The 26,189-nt window shown below is 45.3% G+C and overlaps 1 protein-coding gene across 3 annotated transcripts in view; it reads left to right on the forward strand.

Moving 5' to 3' along the window:
- Positions 1 to 26,189, forward strand: part of JCAD (junctional cadherin 5 associated) — a 53,272-nt gene that overhangs the window by 17,547 nt on the left and 9,536 nt on the right. The window contains exons 2-3 of one of the 3 annotated variants that reach the window (XM_028158856.2): positions 2,822 to 3,148; positions 21,000 to 24,718. In XM_028158856.2, the coding sequence (XP_028014657.2) occupies positions 2,880 to 3,148; positions 21,000 to 24,718 (3,988 nt within the window). In that variant the 5' untranslated portion in view covers positions 2,822 to 2,879. Of the gene's footprint in view, positions 1 to 2,821; positions 3,149 to 17,751; positions 17,756 to 20,999; positions 24,719 to 26,189 lie in introns of those variants that run through there. The other 2 variants (XM_008150403.3, XM_054716599.1) reach the window with 2 other exon arrangements.

A 26,189-nucleotide genomic window follows, 5' to 3' on the forward strand; every position in this document is an offset into this window, starting at 1 on the left:
GATGGGTGATCAAATAAAATGCTGTTGATGTAGAGTGCTGGTATTTCAGGATTGGAAAGAAACTTCAGAAGGGGCCATCTTTTAGTCCAGCAACTCATTGGATACCTGGCTTCTCCTTAGCTCCCCAATGTCCCCTCCTGGTGGCCGCTATAATTGACATGTTAGTGAGGTGGCTCATCTCATCTTAAGTAGAAAAGGATGCTGAAGAAATTAAGCTGAATATGACAGAGGTTAGAGGAACAGGGTGGCTGTTCAGCAGTCTGTGTCTGCTGTTTAGTGTCGGTATGAAGATGAGATAGAAGCCCAGGCTCTGAGTTGGGACTGAGAAAGTAAAGAATGTGAGGCAAAGGGTTGGATGGTGACTGGGAGCACTTACTTGGGTTATGGGGCCTATGGGTCATCCCCTCCCCTCTTCTCCTCTCCCGGGGGCTCCAAGTCCTGCATGATGAAGCTGGCACACTTTGTACTCCTGCTCCCCACAAGCTCTGGCCTCTGTGAAATGAAAAAGTTAGGACTTTCCAGTAATCAATATGCTTTTTTTATCAGACCTATTGGTCAAGTTATGGCTCTTAGGGGTTTGAATCTTTAAAAGATGTTTATGGCTTGATCTGGGCTATCTTGCCGTTTAAGGGTTTGCTAAGTATGATTGTCATACAGACATAGCCATATGGCCCAACTTACCTAACCCCAGAAGGAAAATAAGTGACATACATGTTTGTGAGACTCACTTCTTACCACTCTAACAATGGACTGTAACAACCAACTCTGGTGGACACTGGCATGTCCCTCAATCTATGTGATGGCTAGTTGAAGTGCAGTGCACTTTGCTTTTAAAGAGCCTGACATAGCAAGAGAAAGAAATGGTGAGTGTCACAAGACCTACTAGTAAACTCTAACTTTAACTGTGGTGCCGATTTGATCATGACATTGAGCCAATGAGTCTGGGGACCCTGGTCTAGGCTACCGGGATTCTGTTAATGTTAGTTCTTTACAACTGAAATAATTGTACCCCAAATCTAGTTTAAATGTCAATTCACCCTCTCATACACATACACATGCAGTTAATCTAGTGAACTCCTAATCATTCTTCAAAACCTACCTCAAATGTCCCTTTCTCTCATTTGTGAATTCACTCAACAATTATTTATTGAGAGCATATTATGTGCCAGATTCTGAGGGTGTAGCATCAAACAAAACAAAGACCCTACCTTCCTAACCTTGCCTCTGTGTCCCCATAGTCCTGTCTGTAATGGAATCTCGTTCCTTTGCAGCCTGTAGTCCAATGACTTATTCAATTGAATGAAAGGGCAAGTGCTTGCCTCTCTGGTCCTTCCATTTCTCTCCAAGTGAATGACCCGAGTTGTACAACTCCCGAAAGTACATGCAGCAGTAGTGTCAGGGATGGCAGAATTGCTATGGAGATTTTTCTACTAGTGCAGCAACTGCCAGAGCTTGTCAACCTCACATAAGATATAGGAACCTCATAGAAAAGTATAGCCTTCCAAAGTCTCATACACTCCATGCTGATAACCGAGCCTTTGCTGCTGCTGGAATCCAGCATGTGGTGAGGAGGAAGGACACGCGTAGTCAGAAGAATCATATGCCTCACTAAGAATCCCCACCGACAGGAAGCACACGTGTCTCCTTTCACCTGCACACGGGCAGCAGGCATTTCCTGGCCATTGTTCCAGGGGCCGCTGCAGCGCTATTTCCGTCCACCAGTGAAGTGGGGCTGGAGCTGGCCAACTCTTACAGGCCTGGACTTGGTGTGCTTCTTGCCCAGGCCAGCATCACGTCTGGGGAGCCCGATTCAGATTCATCTGACCAAACTACCTTCCACCCTCTTAACAACAAGAAGACTTAGGAAAGAAGATTCTCTTGTATAAAAAGAAACATGGCAGCCCCACCTGCTTTCAAAAACACATGCTTTCATGCAGGTTCCTGTATTTTTTTTTGTTTTGTTTATATATATATTTTTTTTTTTTTTTTAACTGTGGCCTGAGGACAGTTTATTCCTGGGAAGTAGCTGCCATGAATTCATGTACCATAGCAGGACTCAGATGTGGACACCACTGGCCCAGAGATGTAGAATGTTTCTCCATGATTTATTGGGGAGAAATTTGATTCTTAAAAGTTTAATGTGGAAAGGAGAAGTACTGGATGGTACAGTGGGTTGGGTGTGTATGCTTGATAAGGGTGTCACATGTTTTCTTATTATGAGCCTCACAACTTAAGATCTGTTTTCAGCAGCTGGTTGACCTCCCCGGGGCAGCTGCCCTTGCTCAGTGTATCATGCTCGAGTATGTCATGGCTCCATGTTGATTAAAGGTCCTGTGCTGCCCTTTTAGAGTGAAAGGTATGTCTACAGAATGAAAGCAGGGAAGTATAATAAGATTGAGCTGGACACTAGTAGTTGCTCTTTTTAGAAATACCAAGTAGTAATTGCAGCTTCTGAGTCTGTATTTATTTTGTCCTCTCTCCTTATGCCTGTTGTTTTCAGATGACTGGGGCAAGGGATGGTGGACACTGTTAATCATTTCATTGCTCAGACACCAATCTGGACTCCTCTACAAGAGGCAGTCATCCGACGGGTCCTCAGAATAAGCGCCACACCCTACAGAGCCCCTGCTCACCCATGCTCTCCACTCGAATAAGACAGAGAATCATTTCAGGCAGCAATCCCCATCCCTACACCTTCTGTGCAGGAACTGCACTGCGTTCATAACCAGGGTCTAGTTCAGGGTGAAGGAGGAGGTGATATCAGACGCGGCTGCAGGGAGAATTAGTGAGTCCTCATGAACACTTTCTGTTGTCCCCTCAGTGTGGGTTCTGCCATGACGACCGTTCCAGTCGCTGAGCTTGGATGAGGCCAGTGCATTATGTACAGTGTAGAAGACCTCCTGATTTCTCATGGATACCAGCTGTCAAGAGATCTTCCGGCACCACATGAGGGTCGCCCGCCAGCAAGGGCGAGGGAGAGAGTGGGCCATGGCTTGCTGAACGGATGTGAGGATGCCCCTGCTGCCTTCCTACACAGTAAGGCGTCCCTGGGGACAAGACATGTGAGTGATTCTGAAAATGAGCACCATGCACTGAGAGCCCGAGGAGAGCCCCAGAGCGCCTCTGCTGCCAGGATGTCTGAGGAGGGGTAAGTGTGCACCCACCATGTTCTTCTGACTTGGGGTTTGGCAGTAGGTATGTAATAAAATCATCCACTCCTTATAATTGGCTGGGGTCAGGCGGGGACAGGCTGAGGGACAAGAACGCTGCTGTCTGTTGAGGTACTGGGATGTTCCAGTAGCATTGAGCACAGGGCCAGGCTATAGTAGGCCTTCAACAGGCAGTGGTGAGGAAACAAATTCTGTCCTGCTAAATACTGCATTTCAGTACTCAGCTTCTCTTCTCTCGTAATTTCTTGATATTGCCTGAGCTAGGAATCATTTAAAAACTCTGGAAAAGCTAGTTTATGTCAGGCACACATTCCTAGTACTTTAGGCTTTCTCACTAAGATGTTTCAGTATTTGGTATACAGAGTTGAAAGAGGCTTGTGTTCCCCTCCGTTTGTGAAGAACACCTTTCTCCTTATGTATCCATATAATTCCACTGGCTCCCGAGCCATGTTTCCCTTGCACACATACTGGCCCCAGTGTGGGTCCCATCTGAATATAGCTGCATCTATGGGTGTTTGCTTACACCAACAGAAAAGGCCGGGTTGGCTGGGGGAATAGGAGGGTTAAAAAAGAGGGAATTTCGGCAGCTTGCCACAGAGCCAGCATGGGAGAGGAGCCCTGCAATCTCATCCAAGCCGTTTTGACCTAGAGGAAACCTTTGTCATCACTTCATAAAACTGTTTGTCTTTAATGCTGTGTTGAGACCAGGCTCAGACCAGGGAAGGAGGGCTCTGCCTGTATTGAGCATCTTATGAAATTGTAATGTAACTGGCAAGAAATGGACCTGTCTTTAAGGGAAACAAACCAGCACACAGAAAGGGGAGTGAATAAGTCTAAAGGGGCTGAACTAGCCTTTAATGGTTAGAAGCCACCTTTTTACAGAAATAATCTTTTTTGTTTGACAGCTTTCAGGCAAAAAGTGGGAGGAATTTTGTTCTTATAGTTCAGAGCATCTGACACCTTGGTCATTAAGTAAAAGTGAAGGTGATCACCCCTCTTCATGCCCAGTGTAGTAAAAGTAGGTTTGTGTGGACAAGTCAGACCATTTCTCTGGTTAAGGGGAAGAGTTATCATTGATGGAACCAGGTCAGGGGGAACCCAGAATGGAAAAGAACTTGAAACTACTTTCATATAACCTTGCCCTTCACAAATCACACTTGTGTCCATTGCTCTCTTGAGCTTAAGTCTCTTTTGAGCCATTTCCCTGACCTTTGGAAGAGGGTGCTTATGGATGCGTTGGCTGAGAATTAGGCCAGCTTAGTTACTACAACACAGATTTGCTTATCTGTATATTCTGCCTTGTATTTCAGGGTCCAAAGAGCTTGTTACAGTGTTAGGCATACGAGGCATTTATTGTATAATCATGGATTCAGTTCATTCTTCCCACCATTGTAACAACTGTTGAGAAGCAGAAAGCTTAGTTTCTAACGAGGTACTGACAGTGGCTGTGGAATCCCTGGAATGCATGGCTGTGGAATGCATGTGCCATGTAGGCTGTGTGCAGTCTCCCCCAGTCTTGAAGGTCTAGATCAGAGGTGAGAATTGGGTTCCCTGAGTGGGAGGTGATAGAATCCACTTTAGAGTTCTGTGTGGGCAGTGTGGCTCCCAACCTTGTCCACAGTTTGCTCAGGACTTTCTAGCCCCTTTGTGGTAGCAGGCTCCTGGGGATCTCTAGGTGTCTGGGCATCACCTGCTCTGCCAGAAGTCTTTCCTTCTGACATCAGTGAAGTGCCCAGATGAGTGGCTCGTGTTACTCTGGGATGTATTCATACAGATGACAGAGATCTTGACAGATCTGGCCTCTTCCCCCTATTCTGAGGTTGACTGATTAACTTGGGAGGTGTATTCTAGCTTTGGGATTGAAGGTTGCCTTATAGGGTTGAAAGAGAAAATGCATAGGGAGAGATTAACTGGGGAACTTATATGCATATATATGCATAGTCCATGGATACAGACAATAGTGTGGTGGAGGCTTGGGAGGAGCAGGTGGAGGGTGGAGGGGGTCAATGGGAAAAAAGCAAAGGGGACATCTGTAATACTTTCAACAATAAAGATAAATTAAAAAAAAAAGAGAGAGAGAGAAAATGCATAATACATGCTTACAGATATCTGTGACAGTGCCTAAAGCCTCAGAGACCAGCTGAGTTGGGTTGTAATGAAATGATGTCTTTTATTTGTTGGCTTGTTTTTAAGTAGTCAATAGAGAACTGAAAACAGGAGGTGAACAGGAAGGTGGGCAGAAGGAGGATTATTGTCTCTCATCAGAAAAAAAATGTGCTTTGGGAGAAAATAAATAGGTGCTAATAGTTAACAGCTTAAAAATTAAAAACAAGGAAAAGGAAAATTAAACCAATAATACTTTGGCTTCCATAAATTCTGAATCTGGGTAAATAAATGATAGCGGGCCAGGTCCCAGCCTTGAGTCACTGGATGAGTACAGCGGTGGCCTTGCAGCCTGGCCTGTCCCATAGGACCCTGCTGGGTCTGTGGGGGGAAGGTGAGGTTCAGAATGGCCCTGTGCAACTCCAAGCCATCAAGGTGACTGGGAAGTGTCACAAGGGCCTCTCCTTCCTGTAGTTTCTCTGGTGGGTTGAGGCCCACCCTAGAGTGGGTCCCCACACTGCAGCCGTCCTTAGCACCCCACTGACTTCCCGGGGAAGATGACCATCATAGTTATTTGGAAGACCCAGGGGCTGGACAGAGTCGGTTTGTTTTATTCTGGCAGGATGGTGATGTAGGCATGCTGGCAATGTTGTTATTTTATAGCCAAAGAACGTGAAGCCCAGAGAATGTCGGTGACTTGGCATGGGCCACTGGAAGCAGTGGAGGGGAGCTGCCAGGCCGGCTGCTAGCTGCTTCTCTGCAGCAGCATGGGGCCGAGTGAGGCCTGCCCTGTCTGGAAGGGGCACTCAGTCCTCTGCGTGCCTTTCACAGTTGCTCAGTGCTGGACCGTCCTTTCGCACTTCCTTGTCCTCTGCCCTCCCAACAGCTCGAATGGATGTGAAACTGTTCTCAGAGCCCAGCTATGCCCCTTTCCTGTATGGAGCTGTGTAAGGAATACATCCTGTCACCCCTAAGTTAGAAACACCTACATCACTCTGCTTCTCTGTGTACGGTGCTCAGGGGTACATAAATGAAGTTGGGATTGCCCATAATCTGGAGTGCGGTGAGAATGGTCAGGATTTAGTTCTTCCCCCTGATATTTAACATCATCTTAGAACAGAGTTTATGTAAGGGCTGGTTATATTGAGTAAAACTTAAAAAAAAAAAAAAAAAAGAATGCAGACATGGAGACTTACCCAGATTTCCAAACATTCAGGATATGTATTTCCTAACTTGTGAAGAGGCTATGCTTCGAGCTTCCAGGATCATTAGATCACGTGATACCGAACACCCAACATGGGCCGAGAATGACAGTTCTGTTGTGAGGAGAGGTGAAGGACTGACTGAACTTGCTAAAAAGCTCTTACGCTCAAGCAGTGGAGCCAGGACCAAGAGTCCATTCTTATTTTACACAGTTGTTTATCCAAACTGATGTCTAGAGAACTATTGTTTTCCAAAGCTACATTCAGCGTGTTGCACTGGCCGTCTCAGGGCTGGTAACTTTACAAGCAAAGCACAAATGATGGACTCTGACCCTGATTGTGCGACTCCCTGCCCAGGCGCCTTCCTGGCCCCATTGCCTGCGTTGCCAACCCCCAGCTCTTTCATGCGCCCTGCAGGCCTCCTCCTCTGAGCCACACGTGTCTTTCCTATGTCCTCTTCCATTTCCAGGGTGTCAGCCACACGGGGAACCATATGCTCCCCACTCTCTAAGCCCTGGCCAGAAGCCCCCAGAACCCTCTCCCCATCTTCCCCGGAAACCCACCTTACCAGTTTGACTTTTTCAGCTTCCTCCAGTTGAAGTTACTCTCCCCTGTGTTCTTCCAACACTTTCTCTTAGTCCACAGGATCGTCAGCTTCCTGAGGGCTGACACCATTCTCATTCATCTCTGATTTTGCTAATTCCTGTTAAAGACTTTTGCATTTATTAAACACTCAAACATCTTTCAGAAATACATTGGATGAAACCTAGCCCTTTTATGGCAAGGCAGTTGTGTAAGTGCTGAGTGTTTCAGGTCATTGGCTACGTGAGATGGGAGATGGAGAAGGTTTTGCCAGGGAGAGGAGCTGTGTGAGCCTAGTTTGGGGAGGTTCCATTGTGAAAGGAGGCGTGTCAGCTTTCTGTGCTGGACAGTTGAGGTAGCAGTGCTGATGGCTTTGTTTGGACCCACTAACTCTTGGGGGATGAGCAGATAAATGTAGGGATGAGGAAGTAACTGACTCAGAAAAACTCCCGCAGGCCCACTAGCCCTGGTGGTAAAGTCTCCTTTGTCGGTGAAGTCTGCAGGTGCAGGAAGCTGAGCCCACCTGAGTGGACAGGAGGCAGTTGTTGTGAGAATGTAATAGGAACTCTCATGGACCATCCACAGGGAGGAAACATAGACTCACAGGCCTCATTCCATGTGGGGATGAGGAAGCTGGGAGCCACAGTTGGTCCATTGATGTCTCTCTGGGTTGGAGTTGCCCCCTGGGGGGGCTCTTTGGGTCTCTGTCCCACAATGCTGCTGTTTCTGCATCTCCCTGCATTCTCCCTCCTCTGCTGACCAGCCTCTTTCCTTCACAGACAGTTACTCTTCCCAGGAACTTGGGCTCACAATCGGTGACTTTTGTTCTCCTTTTGCTTCTACATCATGGTTTAACTCCAGAGCCCCTGATGATCACTGCCCATTTCTCTTAGAATTTTGAGAGAAAGAATCCATAGTTTTGGGCAGTGTGGGGATGCTATGGCCAGCCATTGGGAGCAGGGAAGGGGCTGGATAGGGGAAGAGAGGTTGGACAGGGGAGTCTGAGCTTTATCCATTATGGGTGAAGGGGCTCTAGATGAGGGCAGTTTCCAGGCTGGGTGGGGTGCTAACTATGTACCCTCAACCCTGTCCTCTTCACAGACCATTCATTTAGTAGCTCTGAAGACTTGGCATTTCCCCTTTGCATCACTGACTCCATAGAGCTCATCTAGAGGCTAAACCACGCCTAAGTTTTCTCAATGAACAGGTTGTGATGCTGAAACTGCCTGAAGGCTTTGCAAGAAAGTCCTTCACACGCTACAGAAAAAACCTCACAGGCCATGTCAGACATCACTATGGTAATCCTGCGTGTATAGCTGGAAAACCAGGAGTGTCTGTAAAACAGCACCCAGTCAGCATTCTATAGATCAAATCATTTAATGCTAGACTTTTATTATGTCCTAATTTTTGCCATACAATCAACAACAGATACTTATTGAGTGCATCTTATAAGTGGCATCTCTGTCCTCTCTCCAGCAATACAAAAAGGACGTTCCTGAAAGCTTCTATTTACATCTGTGTTCAAAGATTATAATGAAAAGTATTCTTTTAGTCCATCAGTTTGCACTAAGTTTAACTATTTATGCACATACTATCTTGTTCCAAGGCTTGCTTGCCAACACCCACACCCCCACACACACAGACTAAGGAGGAAAAGAGGAGACAAAGGAGAAAAGCTAGCTGTTATCTGTATGTGGAGGAAACTGCTGCTTAAAATCCAAGTAGCCGCAACTACCATTAAACTATATAAAAGACTGTTATCAGGCATTCACGGTTTCCTTCATGTTTCCTTTGAAATATTATAATCAGAGGAAACTGTAAAATAAAGTAACAAAGCAGAGATTTGAATCTAAAAGTGACACCATAATAGGTTCTTCTCTGCTTAGCCCCAGGAATTCTGGTAAAAATTTTTGTTAGTTAACCATGAGAATGACTTGTAATTATCTCTTGCCATCAGCGGCAGTTGTAACTAATTAGAGACAGAGCAATCTAGGAGAGTCTCTGATGTGGTAGTGACCTGGGGTCTCATCTTGGGAGGTTTATATTTGATCAGTAAACATCCATTCTAGCCAGTGCTACTGGATATAGTAAACAGTTAACTTTCAGAGGCTTTTTAAGCTTCTCTCAAATCATATCCTGCTTATAATGGTTTTCCAAAAAAGGAATGCTGCAAGTTTAACATCTGTTTCTATGTAGCTCTTTCTCTTTACAAAACCATACTTCCACAAACATTACTTGTCTTTAGGCTGCTTGCTTCATATCCTAAGTGTTAGGTGTTGTTATTTTGACCACTTCACAGAGAAAAGTCAGAATTGTTTGAGCTGTTGTGCTCATAAGCACACATGAAGGTTCGGACCTCCTGTTTTTCCCATTGTCTCTTTGTAGGCCCTCTCCTGAGGTGCGTTGTTTTTGTTCATAAGCAGTGTGAACCCCTGGAAGTGCCGGGACCCTAGTTCTCTCTCCTGCACACACTCTTATGTTGCTTTACAGTCATCAGTTTTTCCCAGCAGGAAGCAGGTCGGGCCCTTGGAACATGAGACTCCTGGGAGAGCAGTGATGAGGAAGCACTTCCAGAAGGGGAAGACTTCGGCAGCGCAGCCTAGAGCTTCATTTGTATTGGTAGCCGTGTCATCACCAAGAGGAGAGTTATTAGTGTTGAGTTTATTCTTTAGCTGGGGCATTGGATTAGTTAGCCAGTTGGGAAATACCCAAATGAGAGACACTGAATAGTGAAAATATGAAACCTGGGTCTAAAAACGAACCGAGTGGGTCTTCAGTTCCAGTCACTTTGTTTCAAAGATGACTGCAGCTGACCATTGAACAACGTGGATGTGAATGCAGGCTCAACCAACTGTGGATGGAAAACAGTATTTTTGATTAGCAGTATTTGTGGATGCAGAGGTTTGAAGGTATGCCTGTTCTACTCCATTGCATAGAAGGGATTTGACCATCTTTGGTATGCACATGGGTCCTGGAAATGATTCCCAGCAGATACCAAGGGATGACTGGTAAGTAAAACATATACTCAGACTTTTGAGCACAGAGGGATTGACACCCCCAACCTCTGGGTTGTTCAAGAGTCAACTGCATCCCTCTGAGTTCTTAACAAAGTACAAGGAGCCTAGACAAGAATCTAGCTGACACACTGACATGTACCAGCTGTGGGACCTCAGGACTTTAGTTAGCTCCCCTGGGTGCAGTGTCCTTGTCTGTCTATGGAGAGAATGTGGACTGGTTCTTTACAGGCTTTCTGGTTTACTCATCTCTGGTGGCTGCCTCCCCTGCTTTTCACTGCTCTAAGCTTACCTTCCAAAGAATAGAGGGTCAGAGGCACAGAGAAAACTCCATAAATGTTCATTGAATAAATGAATGAATATATAAAAATGAGGGGTGGTGATAGAAACATGAAAGGGAAGTGAGAAACTAGGATGTGATTTTTTTTTTTATTGTCTATGGTGACAGTGTATGGACTATACTAGTGAAGATATTTTAACTTGGTAAAATATAATCTATCCTTATTAAAGAAAAAATAGAAAAATACTGAAATAATCTGCCTTACCTATTGGATATATGTGAGACAGTGAATCGTAGTTTGCTCTTCCTGCTTTGTTGTCATAAGCTAAATATTGGTTTGTTCTACATCATCATTGTGGAAACGGGTGTAGCTCTTCCTCAGAGACCAGGCAGCACCGGAGGGACAGAGTCTGTTATGACAGTCAGCTATATCATTGTTTCCTGTGATTGTGAAGGCCTATAGATTACAACCTAGTGAAAGACAATACAGATCTAAAATAATCACCATGTTGAGACAAACAGTTCTCCTCTCTCCTCTGTGCCCCTCACCCTCTTCCTTGGATGATGTGAGGAAAAGAGTTTCAGAATTATGTACTCCACTGAGAATTTATTTTCATTGGATTAACAATAGTAATAATAACTACACACAAGAGTTTATTATATTAGACACTTTGCTAAACAGTTAAATGTATTATTTCATTAATCTTCTCAACAAACTTCAAAATAAAGGAATTATTACCATCTCTTTAATATAAATGAAGAATCAGAGGCCGAGAGAGGTGGAGTCTGTTGCAGAAGGCATACAGTTAGGACGTGGTGTGTTGGCATTTGAGCCCACGACGTCTGGCCAGTGCCCAGGGCAGATGCCCACTCTTTCCCGGCAATATTGCCACACTGCTCCCTGCTGGTGCATTGAAATCTTGAAGTCCCCCATGGCCTCATGGCCTTGTGCGAGTGCCACAGCCTTGACTGGCTTTGAGGGTTGGCTACATGCTCACCGGGTTTCCCCCCTCCCATCTCCCAGGCCTGACTGCAGGCACCGTCTTTTCATTCCACTCTTATCTATAAGGCCTTCCTCCCTAAAGCTTGGAGATTTGTCAGAAGGTGATTAGTAACCTGTGGTAAATGCAGGTGCAGCCACCAAGCACTCAAATGAGGAGGCCCACATCTTGAAGGAGGGAAGAAAGGCATTTGCCCCGACTTTCACCTGCGTTTTACCTGCAGTGAACTGCAAGTCCAGTAGTCTCCACTGATGGGTGCCCTTGGTCTGACATGACCCTCAGTTCTCCACAGGCTCGAGGAGGCCTCTACATCATGATGGTACACAGATGATGTTTTATATAGAGGGTTATTTACACAGTATAGTATATTGAATATACCAAGGCATGCTGAACAATCAAATAGCAGGCTTCCGGCACAAAGAGCATTAAGAGAAAGTTCTGTAGCAATAGGTAGCTGACCCTATCACAGAAATATGTCAGACATCTAACACTGGGGCTGGTGAACATGACTCACTCTAAAGAGATGTCTCAATACCTCTGCCCGCCTAGAGGGAGAGAGCTTCTTTGAGGAGTGTGAGGTTCTTTAGGTGGCACGTGCTACCTTTATGCTCAGATTGTGCATCTGGGTAATACTGACTGACCCATTGGAGGGGAGCGCCTTCTGAAATAATGACTGCAGTGAGGTGCTGCAGCCCACCCTGGTCCAGGACGTGATACCAGAGTTTGAAGGCGATGGCAGGGCCAGCATCTTGCTAGGTGGCAGACCTGCAACTGGAAGAAGTCACTGGGCCTGGGACCACTTTAGTGGGGCCTCCCACACTCCACCCAGGCCTCACAGGGAAGCAGAGCTGATTAGACTCTGGGGTCTGCCCAAGGGGACTAGATTCAGGATTTTGTTCATGGAGGAGGGAGGGCATCTATCCCATCCCCACTGGCAATCGGGCACAGAACTAGATGTAGCAAGTTGGTACAGCAACTAAGGATCTTGGAGTCCACTGAGAAGGTAATGCTGGAGTGTGTGAAACCATGGTTAAAGTCATTCAAATATTGCCATTCTAAGTAGGCTTTTACTTTTTTTTTTTTTAATATACCCCCATTTTTTTAAAATTACTTTATTGATTAAGGTATCACATATTTGTCATCAACCCCCTCCCCCCGTTCCCTTCCCAATCCCCCCCACACGCAAGCCCCCCTCCCCCTGTTGTCCGTGATCATTGGTTAGGCTCATATGCAAGCACACAAGTCCTTTGGTTGATCTATCTCCCTTGTCCCCACCCTCCCCTACTTTCCCTCTGAGGTCTGACAGTCTGATCATTGCTGTTCTTGTTCTTCAGTCTATGTTGTTCATCATTTCCCCTAGATGAGTGAGCTCATGTGATACTAGGAATACACTTATAGGGACTGAGAATGAGACAAGCAATAATGGTTATGCTGAGAGGCAAATGAATCAGTCTGTAGTGAGTTTCCTTCTGGGCCAACAGTTCTTTTGAGTCCCGGTTTCTATGTCCAGCAGTTGTTAATGTGTTCATAACAGCAATGATATTTCAGTTCTGGATGGTGGACAAATGGTGGTATTGCAGGTCCGATCCTCTCTGGTTTGGTCCTGGGCAATCTGCAGTGACGCATATCTGCTGACTGCTAGTATGGCAAGGCATCGTCAGCGTATTCCATCTCTGGACTGTTTCTCTTCTGACTTCATGGCTGGAGCACTCCTGTCAATTCCTCTCTGTTGCAGGAATCCACATGTCTCGGAGTTGTTTTCTGAAAATATACAAACATATTCTCGACCAAAAGTTAATAAAGGAATATTTTCTATAAATTTGACTTGCGATCCTTTTTCATTTTTTTGCCCAAATGATTTTCCTTTGGCTTGTTTTGACACCATGTATGTTTTACCTGGGTGACTTGCTGTTAGCATTACAAATGAAAGTTAATTTTCTAAAGTAAAAATTTTCTAGATGTAATTTATTTGCAGGATATTTTTCCTTACATGATATTCTTCTACTATCCCCCCTTTTTTGGTTTAAATATTGGGAGGCTTTTGGAAATTTTATGCTGTAATCTTGATAGCTTTTAAATTTTACTTTTTTTCACTAAAATGTGACTGCTTTAGGTTCATTATATGTTATGCAATTTTACCATGAGATGAACTACCAATAAAAATTTTAGTTAACACTTTAGTAACAGCTTTTTTGTCCAGTACAATTGATTTTTCTAGAGTATTTGCTTATTTTGATTGGCCAATTTAAATTAGTCTGAAAACTTGACTACTATTTTACTGTCAAATTTAATACTCTAACAACCATCTTGTTTTACCCTGTAATTATTAGTGGAGAGGATTATTTGCCTTCTTGAGTAGGCCCTGAGCATTCCTGGTGCTAGGCTGGATTTAGATATCCTAGACCCCAGTTCCCCGGATCATGGGTGCAAGACATCTCCATCAAGTCTTGTTGCAGTGAGGGGGCATCTGCTGTCGGCCAAGTCTCTGTTACCTGGGTCCCTAGGCTTTTACTTTTAAAAGAAAGGCAATATTGTGGTTGGAAATGAGTCACGTAAACCAACGGAAATGTTTCTTAATTTTTTCATCATTAGCTTTTATATATTCAGTGACTAGGTTTACCTGTTTTCCTTTAGACATGTTGTTTTTCACATGTTTATATTTCAAATATTTTCCAAACTGTTTTTATCGGTTGTTTTGTTGGTATCATGCCTCTTTTCTGTGATAAAGCACTGAGTTGTTCGCAAGTGTAACTTCTGTCTCTCTCTGTCCTGTTCTCCCAGGAATTCTGTATAAAGACCTTGTTTGTCTCATTGAACTTGTCAACACAATTTATTTGGGCTATCGCATTCCACTCTGCTTTCCTTATCTTTTTCCCACCCTGTATTACTGTGTTTTTGTAAAATGTGCCATTGTTAATATTTTTTAAATGTAAATTATTAGTCTCATTTTTTAAAAAGAAAAATTTTATTTGATCATATTTCCTCAAAGATATTAGAAAAAAAAATCTTGGTTTTGAAGCCATCTCAGGTAGCACACATTTTATCTGGTAATAGACATTATATATCAAAGCCAATAAATATCTACCCTTGGTAATTTGTCTGAAGGAGAAATTTATCAGAACTATCACCATGTGGGATTCTCTTGTGCCTGTCCAAGCCAGGGTCATACTAGGTACAAAATAGATATTTATCAAATAAATGCTTTATAGTTAGTTTTCTATGTCATATGAACTATTTTTTAAATAGATTACTTAAAATTTCCCAGATAACCTATGTTTTCCTTAAATTGGGATTTAGGTGCATTGTGCAAATAGAAAAAGTTTAACCCAGATGCTTAGCCATTTTGATGAGTTGTATATGGTATTTTGACAAAGTTAAGGTGACAATGTAAGATTTGGGGGAGGGGAAGAAAACTGCCACATTACTTGTGTTGGTAGTTGCAGTCTGTTTATATTCTTGTCCTGTTTATGTCTCTTTGTCTTCTGATTATGCTCATGGCACATAGATAGACAAGTACCACCTTGGGATTTCAGCCACCTCTTGGCATTTAGGTCCACCACGTGTTTACCGAGAAACCAGAATACCCACTGAGAAAATGAGCAGAAGCCACGCAATGTGGTTTCTTTTATAAAGTTGTGCATCCCAGGAAAATGTTTGTGAGAGTGTAAGGAGCACGAATGGTGCTCATTAAAGCTGTGTGGTGTACAGAGCCCACTCACCGCCAGCTAAAGGACAGAGGCAAGAAAGGAGACTCTGATGGAGGGCGTCAACCACATACTCCCTAATGATTTATTTCACTCTCACTTATTTGGATCTGTGACAATTGAAACTTATTAAGTTCTAGTTTTTGTCTTGCCTTTGGACTTTCATGGAGTCTAAAACCCTATAGCCAGTAGGTGCTGAGGACTTTTAAATAGTTCATCTTCTACAGTGTTTCTCAGGCTATGGGTGAGAGTCACAGAGGATTTCCTAAGGGAAGGGACCATGGCTTCCAGAGCTTTGGACTGTGATTGCTGGCTCACCTGAGTGGGGAGGGGTGTGTGTGTGTGTGTGGGGGGGGGGAATGTGCAAGCCCCTCTCCCTGCTGCGATGCAATGACCAATCCTTATAGAACCCGACCCATGAAGTGTTCTGCTAAGTACCCAAAACCTAAATGTTCAAAACCTAATTTTGATGACAACAAAAGCAACAAAGAAATTGACCTTTAGCCAAGCCCAGTGTTAAGACAGCTTGCACTGTGTATGACAGTAAATGCAGAAGCATTTAGGCTGCTCAGTGGCAAATGCTTTCTTTCAAGTTGATTTCAAATATTTTCTACTTTTTCAACCCATAATTCAGCCTTACTTTAAATGGATGCTTAACAAGTTATCAGGGGTGGTAATGGAGATAGGATTTGAAGAACTCCCTCACTTTTTAAGGCAAAGAAGTGATTCCAACATAATAGTAATAATAATGATAATAATAATAATAATAATAATAATAATAGATTTTTACTATTCGTTTACCATTTAGGCTCCTGCAGAACAGCAGCCTTCTGCTTATTTGCTGGGAATAGACCTCCTACAGCCCACTCCCCTCAGCTGCCCCGTTCCTGGGCCTTTACATGCTGCGGTTGCACAGAACTCGTGGCCTAGGAGCTTCTCCCTATTCCCTGTCAGCTTCACTCTACCGTGCTATCAGCTGAAAAGTGGACTGTGTTGTAGAAATTGTTTGAAACTACAAATTACATGTAGACACATGACAAAACATGAGCCTTACTAATGATCAAAGAAATGCAAATTAACACCAATGAGAAGTTATTTTCACTTACTTAATAATAAAAAAGAAAAGATGGTAATAACCAGAGATGGGAAAGGTTCAGCAAGGCCAGCTGTCCTCTGTACCACCTGAGGAAAGGTAAAGGGGAGTGGCTAATCTAAGGTCGGATTTGACAATGTGAATAACATAATGTCCCTGCTCTGCTACTCATCCCTTTTCTAAGGATTCATTCTAAGTAATAATCTGACACATGTTTAGTGTATGTGAATAATAATTTTCTCAAAGTGCTTTAGAATGTAATCTACATAGATGTCCAACAGTGGTTAAGTAAATCATAGACATATGGTAGAATACAAATCCATTAACCCTTTGCACTCGCTTGCTTTTTTCATCGAGCTGCTACCGATGCTAATCGTGTCGAGTCACACTCGACATCCGAGTGCAAAAGGTTAAAATTATGCACTTGAGGAATTTTTCATTACATTGGAAGAAGTAAAACAGTGGCTAACTGAATGGGCTTTATGGTCACACTTCTTGGGTTTTAATTCTTTCTCCCCTCTACTTACAAGCTGTGTGATTTGGGAGAGTTGTTTAATCTCTCTGTGCCTCAGTTTCCTTATATATATATAAAAGGGAGAAATAATGGTGGTTATAGAGTTAATGAAAGAATTCATTTGGCATGCTTTGCAGAGTGCTTGATACAGCATAAATGCCCAATCAATGTTAAACAAATTAACTTTTGTGCCTCAGTTTTCTCCTTTGTAAAATACAAATGAGAGTAGTCCTACCTCAAAGGAATGCTGGTGAAGCTTAAGTGAGTTTATGTCTACAACACACTTAGTATGAACCTAGCACATAGTAATAGCTATGTTTAATTGTTGGTACTACAAGTGGTAAGAAATCTATATATATAAAGAGCCAGGGTCGTAACATCCAAAATGACCGAAGGCTCGACCGAATGCCAGGCTGCTCACACAGCAGGCAAGAGGGCTGAACTGCTGACCTCTCGGAGAGAGAGAGAGGCGGGGCTGATCAGCAGTGGCAGTGGCTGCTAGCGAGGCCCAGAGAGAGAAGCAGGGTGATCAGACCCTGCTTCTCTCTCCTGGCCTCACCAGCAGCCAAGCCTCTCTCTCTCTCTCTCTCCCAGAGGTCAGCAGTTCAGCCTGCTTGCCAGAAGCCTGGGGCAGCTGCTGATCAGCCTCACCTCTATGATCAGGCCCAGAGATAGACCTGGAGATGCTGACTGGCATAGAAAACGACCAATCAGAACCAAATCTGGATGAACTGCAAGGAGCCAATGGCTGCCTAGGAGGTGGAGCTTTTTTTTTTTTAAATATATTTTATTGATTTTTTTACAGAGAGGAAAAGAGAGGGATAGAGAGTTAGAAACATCAATGAGAGAGAAACATCGATCAGCTGCCTCTTGCACACCCCCTACTGGGGATGTGCCCGCAACCAAGGTACATGCCCTTGACCGGAATTGAACCTGGGACCCTTGAGTCCGCAGGCTGACGCTCTATCCACTGAGCCAAACCGGTTTCAGCGGAGGCGGAGCTTTTGACGCTGATTGGCATAGAAACCAACCAATCAGAACCTACTCTGGGTGAACTGCGAAGGCAGAACCTAAGGTGGGGGCTGAGGAGGGGTTTTAAGGGCAACAGCTGTTTGGTGTAAGGTGTAAGAAAGTGATTCAATTTTTTAATGATCAGTTTGGCAGTATAGTGCATATGGCTGGCTATCAGTCCAGCTATAGGGATTATGTGTTTTTGTCTGCCAAGAGCATCTCCTCCTGCTGAAAAAAGGCTTCCCCCCATTTAAGCAATCCTATCCTATATAATCTATACTAATAAAAGGGTAATATGCTAATTATACTGGGTCGACCAGCCATCTTCCAGACGTCTGACTTCCTTCCAGACAAAGCCATGGTGGTGGCGACTGAGGCAGAGGCAGTTAGGGGCAATCAGGTTGGCAGGGGAGGGCAGTTGGGGGCGAGATCAGGCTGGCAGGGGAGGGCAGTTAGTGGCGATCAGGCAGGAAGAGGCAGTTAGGGACGAGATCAGGCCGGCAGGGGAGGGCAGTTAGGGGCGATCAGGCAGGCAGGCAGAGGCAGGGGCAATCAGGAAGGCAGGCAGAGAGGTTAGGGGTGATCAGGCCAGCAGGGGGGCAAGGTAGGGGTGATCAGGCTGGCAGGGGGACAGGGTAGGGGTGATCGGGCCAGCAGGGGGGCAAGGTAGGGGTGATCAGATCGGCAGGTAGAGGGGTTAGGGGTGATTAGGCAGGCAGGCAGGCGAGTGGTTAGGAGCCAGTCATCCTGGATTGTGAGAGGGATGTCCCAGATTGGAGAGGTTGCAGGCCATGCTGAAGAACCCCCCTCCATGCACGAATTTCGTGCACTGGGCCGCTAGTGTTCTCATAAAACAGATGCCTACTAGAATACTAAGGCTATTTGAAAATCCACATCCTTGCACACACACAGACTAGAAAATAACTGTCATATCAAAATAACTGTCTCTTGATAGAACCATTTTAAGTAGTGTTTGGTAATTTACTTTCCCATATTTTTCCAAAATTTCAACAATGAATACATATTACTTTTATAATTTTAAAAGCAAACAACAGTTTTAGAGTTGAAACTTTTTCTGCTTGACCTGTGGTTAATCAAAATAATTGAGTGCCCCAAACTTCCTTTCAGTTAATGGTTTTTCTGTATTAAAGTCCTAATTTCTGGTGGTTTGTAGGCAGTCACTTAATATTTCTATACAATATAATTGTGTTCAGATTTTTTCTTCAGCTGCATTTGAACAGTGATCTTATTTTATTTTATTTATTTTTTAATCCTCACCCGAGGATATTTTCCCATTGATTTTTAGGGAGAGTGGAAGAGAGAGGGAAAGACAGAGAGAAATATCAATGTGAGAGAAATACATCGATTGGTTGCCTCCTGCATGAGCCCCAACCAGGGCCAGGACCAGAGAGGAGCCTACAACCTAGGTACGTGCCCTTGATCAGAATCCAACCCGGGACCCTTTGGTCTGCAGGCTGACACTCTATCCACTGAGCCAAACCAGCTAGGGTTGAACAGTGATTTTAAACTTTGGATGCATGGTAGACTCATTTGAGGAGATATTAAAATATACTGGTCTTGGGCTCCTCAATAAACTGATTAGATCCAAATATAAGGGAGTGGGCCCTGGGCATTGACAGTTTTCAAAGGCTCACAAGGAAATTCTAATGTACAGCCAGGTGGTGAACAGCAACCTGGAGCCAGGCTGGCATTTATACCAGACTGTGCTACCATTTCCTGCCTGGTATATAGTTCTGCCCATGAACAGAGCCCCCTCTCAGTCTCAGAGTCAGCCCTGGAAGTATTTCTCACATGTCTGAAGGGAAAATTCCCCTGAAGTGCTTGTTAAAAATATTTGGTTGAAGCATCACCCTGTACACCAGAAGGTTGCGGGTTCAATTCCTGTTCAGGGCACATGCCTAGGTTGCAGATTTAATCCCTGGTCAGGGCACATATGGGAGGCAACTGATAGCTGTTTCTTTTTTACATTGATGTTTTGCTCTCCCCTGTCTTCTCTCTCTAAAACTCAATGAAAACATATCCTCCAATAAGGATTTAAAACACACACACAGCTGCCTGAATCCTAACCCACTGACTTCCAGGGGGAGAGACTTGGTAATGTGTGTCTTTACTGAGCCCATATGAGGGAAGTGTGGGAACTGAGCTAGAGCCATGGTTCTGTCTCAGCCACATACTGGGAATCCCTGGGGGACCTGGGAAAATGCTGATGCCTAGTCCCCCTCAGGCCTCCCCCATTCTAACGTGGTGGAGCTGGGATACTGCCTGAGCATCAGGAGCAATGAAGTCCCTCCAGATTCTAACACGCAGTCATGGTTGACAACCACAGGCAGTGATGATTCTCAGAGTGAGGTGCTGGGACCAACAGCACCAGCATCACCTGGGGCCCATTAGAAATGATCACTATGGTCCACATATGAGTGAGAGCATGTGGTGTCTGCCTTTTTCTGACTAATTTCACTTAGCATTATACCCTCAAGATTCATCCATGTTGTCCCAAATGAAATATTTTCTTTTTCTTTTATGGCTCAGTAATATTCCAATGTTTCTATATACAAACAAGAGAAAACAAAAACCAACTCATAGATACAGAGAACAGGTGGTTACCAGAAGAGAAGAGGGTTGGGGGTGAGCCAAAGGTGGGAAGGGGATCAATCAATTATATGGCGATGGATAGTGATTAAACTTTTGGAAGTGATAGCTTTGTAGTGTATATAGATGTTTACTTATAATGTTATACACCTGAAACTTAAATAATAATTAAAAATGTTCTTTATGGAGCCTCATCAGGCCTGCTGAATTAGAAACTGGGGATGGGACCCAGAAGCCTGGGCCTTAGTAACCCTCTCGGATTCCTGTTACACACTGAAGTTTAAGAACCACAGCAACAGGGTGGGCCTGTGAAAAGCAGATTCTCAGACTTGTTCACCCAGAACTCAGTGGTCTGGACTGAGCAGGGAATGGACTCCCAGGGGCCCAAGACCACACTTGAGAATCAGTGCCCTCAGGTTTATCCTTGTTCCCCTGGGCATTCAAAGTTATAAGGGCCTTGACATCTTTCAAGTATAACCAGTGTCCTAATGTCTGTGGGCAGCCTGTTGCTGCCATTCCTAGGCCCTTGGATGGCAAAACATGTGACTGCCTTCCAGCCATAATTAGTGGGATGTGTTTTCTTTAAAGTTGACAAGTACCCTAGTGGGGGATCTATTTTTCAAAAGTTCTCTACCACATTTGACTTGGATCACCAGTCACAGAAGCAGTGTGTGTGTCCTCCCTTGGTGTAACTTCTGTGCCTCTTATTTTATAGGTTTTATCATCAACCCAGGCTGGCGTGGTCCTCTCAGCACCAAAGTGGTCACAACCATGCCTATTGGAGAAGAGGACAGGAGGTCGGTGGCTTGCTGACTCCGAGAGACCGAGAAGACCTGGAGGTCAGAGGAGTGACCCAAGCCCATAGTCTGCCCATCCACACGAGAGAGGGTTCATGGGAAGTTGGAGGAAGGACAGAGAATGTGATGAAGAAGGTGGTTTGGGAAGAAAAGCTGAGAATGGGAGGCCCTGACAAGTGGCAGAATGTAAGCCTGGAAAGCTGGAATCAGACAAGGAAATTAGGAAGACAGATGTCTGATGGTGATGGGGAGAAACTGTTTCAAGATCTGTACCCATTCATGCAAGGAGAACAGGTGTTGAATTCTCAAAGTAAAAGGAAATCCCAGTCATTGCCTAGAGTTCTCTCCCCTAAGAGCCTGAGTTGCATGGAAATTCCGTTAAGTGACGGGTATTTACCAGATGTTTCTAGAATGCCCTTTTACCCTCCAGATTGTGCACCAAATTTGGAATCCACAAGGAACCCTGAGAAGGGTGGTTCCTCTGTCCCCTTACTGTGGCCAAAATTTGGGAGACCCCTCAAGCCTCCCTCCTATGACTCCCACCAACACTCCAGGGCGGGAGTGGAAAACAGCGACCATCTGGACAGCCAACAGGCAGACCTGAGTGTTTCCTACAGGCAGGAGGTCGGCCTGCCTGACTCTGGTTTGGAGCCTCCAGTGTACGTGCCTCCGCCATCATATAGGTCGCCACCCCAGCACATCACAAACCCCTATGGGGAGGATGTGGCCCCCAGGCATGTGTATGATGGTCGCCATCATCCAATTGTGGAAGCTGCTGCCAGCTTTCAGTTTCCTTCTGGTTCCCTTGGGACTGGAAATGAGTTCCTGAAACAGCCCCATTCCATCACTGCTTACGACGGCTCTGTTCAGTATATTCCCTTTGACGATCCACGGATCCGACATATTAAACTGGCCCAACCCCAGGGTTTCTGTGACAAAACAAAGGTGGATGAGAAATTGTACAACTCTGGTCCAGTCTCTGCCCCAGAGCCAGCTCATGGAAGCATGCATCATGATGGTGCTGTTTTAAACCCACAGGGCATCATGCCTGCATCAGAGAGAGAGAGAGGCCCTGCCCTTGCCGATCCCAGCCCCCTGTGGCTATGGGGCCAGCTCCCCAGGGATGGAGAAAATGGTGGCTTTCCTGACCAAAGAGACCACTGTGTTATGAGAGGACAGTGGCTTGACGTGAGAGACAGCCAACATGGACAAGCAGAAAGCCAAGCCTCCTCCCCAAACCCACAGGGCGAGAGTACCTGTGAAACCCAAACCAAGCTCAAAAAGTTTGAAACTGGGATTAAGACCAAGAAAAGTTCAAAGAAAAAAATGAACGAGACGATATTTTGTTTGGTTTCTATCCCAGTGAAATCAGAATCACATCTGCCAGATATAGATACGAACAACAATGACTTAAAACAGAGTGCTGATAAGAAGCATGGGCTTGATAAGAGCCCAGCTCTGCAAGAACAAAGTCTGCTGAGCATGTCTTCCACCGACCTGGAGCTGCAAGCTCTCACAGGAAGCATGGCTGGGAGAACAGAGTTTGAAAAACAAGATCTGGGGGAACCAGAAGAAGACAAACAAACAGATGACCTCAGATTCATTCACCCCATGAAACACAGAGTACTCCAGTATTCTGGCTCGTGGCCAGGGCACCAGTACAAAGATCAGCAAACACAAACCACTTTCACGGAAGAATCCAAAAGCCCGCAGCCCCTCCCTGCTAAGTCAGGAGGGTCACCTAATGCAGTGCTGACTCCAAATTTTCTGGACCCTCCTGCCTCCGAAGCTCAGATGCACATGACATTAGCTTCCAGTGACCAGAACCAGAAGCCAAATGTTCATCATCTAAAAGGTCAAGTGTCCCTCAACCCTTCTAGCTACAGTGCTTTTTCAAGGACTTCCCTACTCATAAAGCAGGCCCCTATGCCAAAAGTGGGCCAGAGTCAGCCCTGCATGGATGACCGTGGACGTGGACCCAGTCCTGTGCCCAGAGGCGAGGTGGTGAAGGGGGCAACCACAGGTCCATGCAATAGTCAACAGCTGTTTGGTCAATTTCTTTTAAAGCCAGTTAGCCGTCGTCCATGGGATTTGATAAGTCAGTTAGAAAGTTTTAATAAGGAGCTTCAGGAAGAGGAAGAGAGCAGTCAGAGCAGCAGTGGCAGTGAGAGCAGTGAGACAGGATGGCAGCCAGAAGGCCATGCTGGCTGCACACTCAGGAATCTGGGCTTCAGTGGAGAGAGCCAGGAAAGGAGAGGGAAGGAACCGCCAAGGGGGGTGGTGCCGGAGGAGCCTGTGTTTAGGTCGGGAAGAGTTAAGAGTAAGTCTGAGAGTTGGAGTGAGGAGCAGAAGCCTGCCACCTGCCACCAGGGTGCTCGTCCTCAGTGCCTGGGCCCCTTGCAGGTGGAGGACAGCAGAGGTGAAGCGTTGCTGTCAACTCAGGGAAGCTTGATTACAGAGAGGAGAAACCAGGAGGTCGGGAAAAGAATAAAGGAGCTAGCAGTCAGCCCAAGTCCTGTGAAAAGAATAACATCTAGGTCACGTGACACTGTGTCCTCATCTGCTTCAGCTGAACTGAGAGAGCCCCAGGATGGGCAGGAGCTCCCCAGTGCTTTAAAGTCTGTGGAGCCCAGCCAAGCAGCCCCTCCCACGCCCGGTGGTGGGGAGGAGAGGAGCACGGTGGGCCCCCTCTCTCTTGCCAGCAAACCTTTCGGACTCTCGGTACCAGACTTGAGGTCCGTGGGTCTGACTCCAGCACAAGAGTGGAGTGCCAGTAAGTTAGATGGGTCTTCAGGTGACAAGAGTGCAATAGAAATCCCCCCAAATGAGTCCCTTCAAATGAGGGCTGCGAGGATACTGGGCATCGAGGTGGCCGTGGAGTCCCTGTTGCCGGGCGCCAGGAGAACAGGACATAACCAGCCTTCCGAGCCTGATGGCAGTGCGCGAAGGTTGGTGTCCCCAAGGGAGGAACCAGTGTCCAGTACAGCACAGCCGGATGAGCCCACAGTTTCCAATGATGCCTTTTATGGCAGGAGAAAGTGTGGCTGGACCAAAAGCCCTCTGTTCGTAGGGGAAAGGGACAGTGCCCCGCAGGCTCCAAGGACTTCTGAACACTCTGGTGTGGACAGGGTCGTCCCCAGCAAGGCCACTGACCCAGAGTCTCAGCCCAGTGACCTGGAGTCCTTCAATCGCAAGGGCATGGGGACAGAACCACCCTTCAGGTCTACTTTGTTCCATTTCATAGAAAGGGCTCCAAGTGTGGCAGGCTCAGAAAAGAGGCTCAGAAGTACTTCCAAAGTGATTGAAAGTTTACAAGAGAAACTGGCTTCCCCCCCCAGGCGAGCCGACCCTGACCGCTTGATGAGGATGAAAGAGGTGAGCTCCATGTCTCGGATGAGGCTCCTGAGCTCCCGGAGCACTGACTCTGTGGAGGATGCTGAGGAACTGAAGGCTGAGAGGGGCCCAGGAGCTCAGCCAAGAGGCCTGGTGTCTCTGACCACTGGGGACCTGGCCCGGAAGGTGGGACATGCATTCTCTGTCTCCAAGGGCGCACTCTCACTGCAAGAAAATGGGCATCTGGCACCAGGAAGAGAGAAGAACTTGGATCGGGACTTCTGGTGCCCCGGTGAGGAGTCAGGCAAGTGGCAGGTGTTTGTTTGTCTTTTAATTCTCACAGGAGGATATGTTTAGAGAGAGGAAGGGAGAGAGAAACAATGATGTGGGAGAGAAACACTGATGGAGGTGTCACTTGGTTGCCTCCTATACACGCCCTGACCAGAGATAGAACCCACAATCCTTTTGGTGCACGGGCTGATACTCCACCCAATTGAGCCACCCGGCCAGGGCAGGCATTCAGTATTAATTTGGTATCCTCAGAACATGAAAAAATACCAGGTTGATGGATAATGAAAATTTGCATATTCATAAAAGATCAAATTGACCCTGCAAATTATTATACCAGAAGATGTTTCATTTTACAAAATATTATATAGAAGTTTCCTGAAAAATCAAGATCTTATAGTATATTTTAAATGATTGTCTTTATAGAAATTACATAAACTACTATATCAAATTATCCATATAAACAGCATATTAGGCCCCTTACTGTGATGAGGTGAGTCAATAAAGTATTCCAACTTTGGTGCAGACACCTTGAAAAATCTTGTAAGAGACCATAGCATAGTATATTTGCTCTATACTCTCTCCCAAAATAATAGGCATAGGCATTCACCCAAATAATCCTCATTGCTCTTCATTAACCTTATAAGAAAAGATATACAGGTTGATTAAATAAACTACTGCCCCACATTTCACCTTCCAAATTCCTTGCCCTTCTTCCCATTTTTATCTGTTTTCACTACCACACCATTTATGAAACTTTAGTACACATAAATGAACAGTTTTCACTTTCTCAACACCCACCCCTAAAAGTCCACTCATTAACTCTGTTTCTTTAAAGGCCCCTAAGTTCTGATTTTGAAATCCCAGGCGACTCAGTTTGGGCAACAGCATCCTGCAGGCGTTTGGGCCTCTCCATCCTTTCACCTTAAGGTGTCTTTAGAGCCTTCTCTGTTTCATAAAGCCAGGGCAGGTCCCCTATGACAGTAACGGTGACTTTCCTCAAACACAATTTCATCATCTCAACTATGACACAAATAGGCCAGGAGAACCCCTGGCATCTCTGTTTCAGACACTTTCTTCAGGGGCTGGGGGTTATCAATTATGTATTTAAAAATGATCAGATGACTTGAGGTAGTTATCCAAAGGTCTACATCATAAACCACAGACTGGAGGAACCTTAACTCATTAATTCAGACCTCTTCACAGTAAGCTGAAACTGTGCCCCCTGAGATAAGTGTTACCCCACTCCCCTAGGAGCCCAGTCGGACCTCCTGAGCCAGGCCCCTCCTCCTTCCGGTTGCCCCAGTGGGGTGGTTCCACACCCTGCTTCTCTGTTTTCTATTTTGAAATCCAAGGGTGTATTTATTTGTTTATTTACTTTTTCATAAGGAGAGATGTCATCTAAATATCTCCCTTTTCAAAATGTCAATATTTCTTTCAGCTTCCTCTTACTTGCTTTGAAATAGGTTTGAACTTTGTGGTAATTC

The sequence above is a fragment of the Eptesicus fuscus genome, chromosome 5 (assembly GCF_027574615.1).
Source record: "Eptesicus fuscus isolate TK198812 chromosome 5, DD_ASM_mEF_20220401, whole genome shotgun sequence".
NCBI lineage: Eukaryota > Metazoa > Chordata > Mammalia > Chiroptera > Vespertilionidae > Eptesicus > Eptesicus fuscus.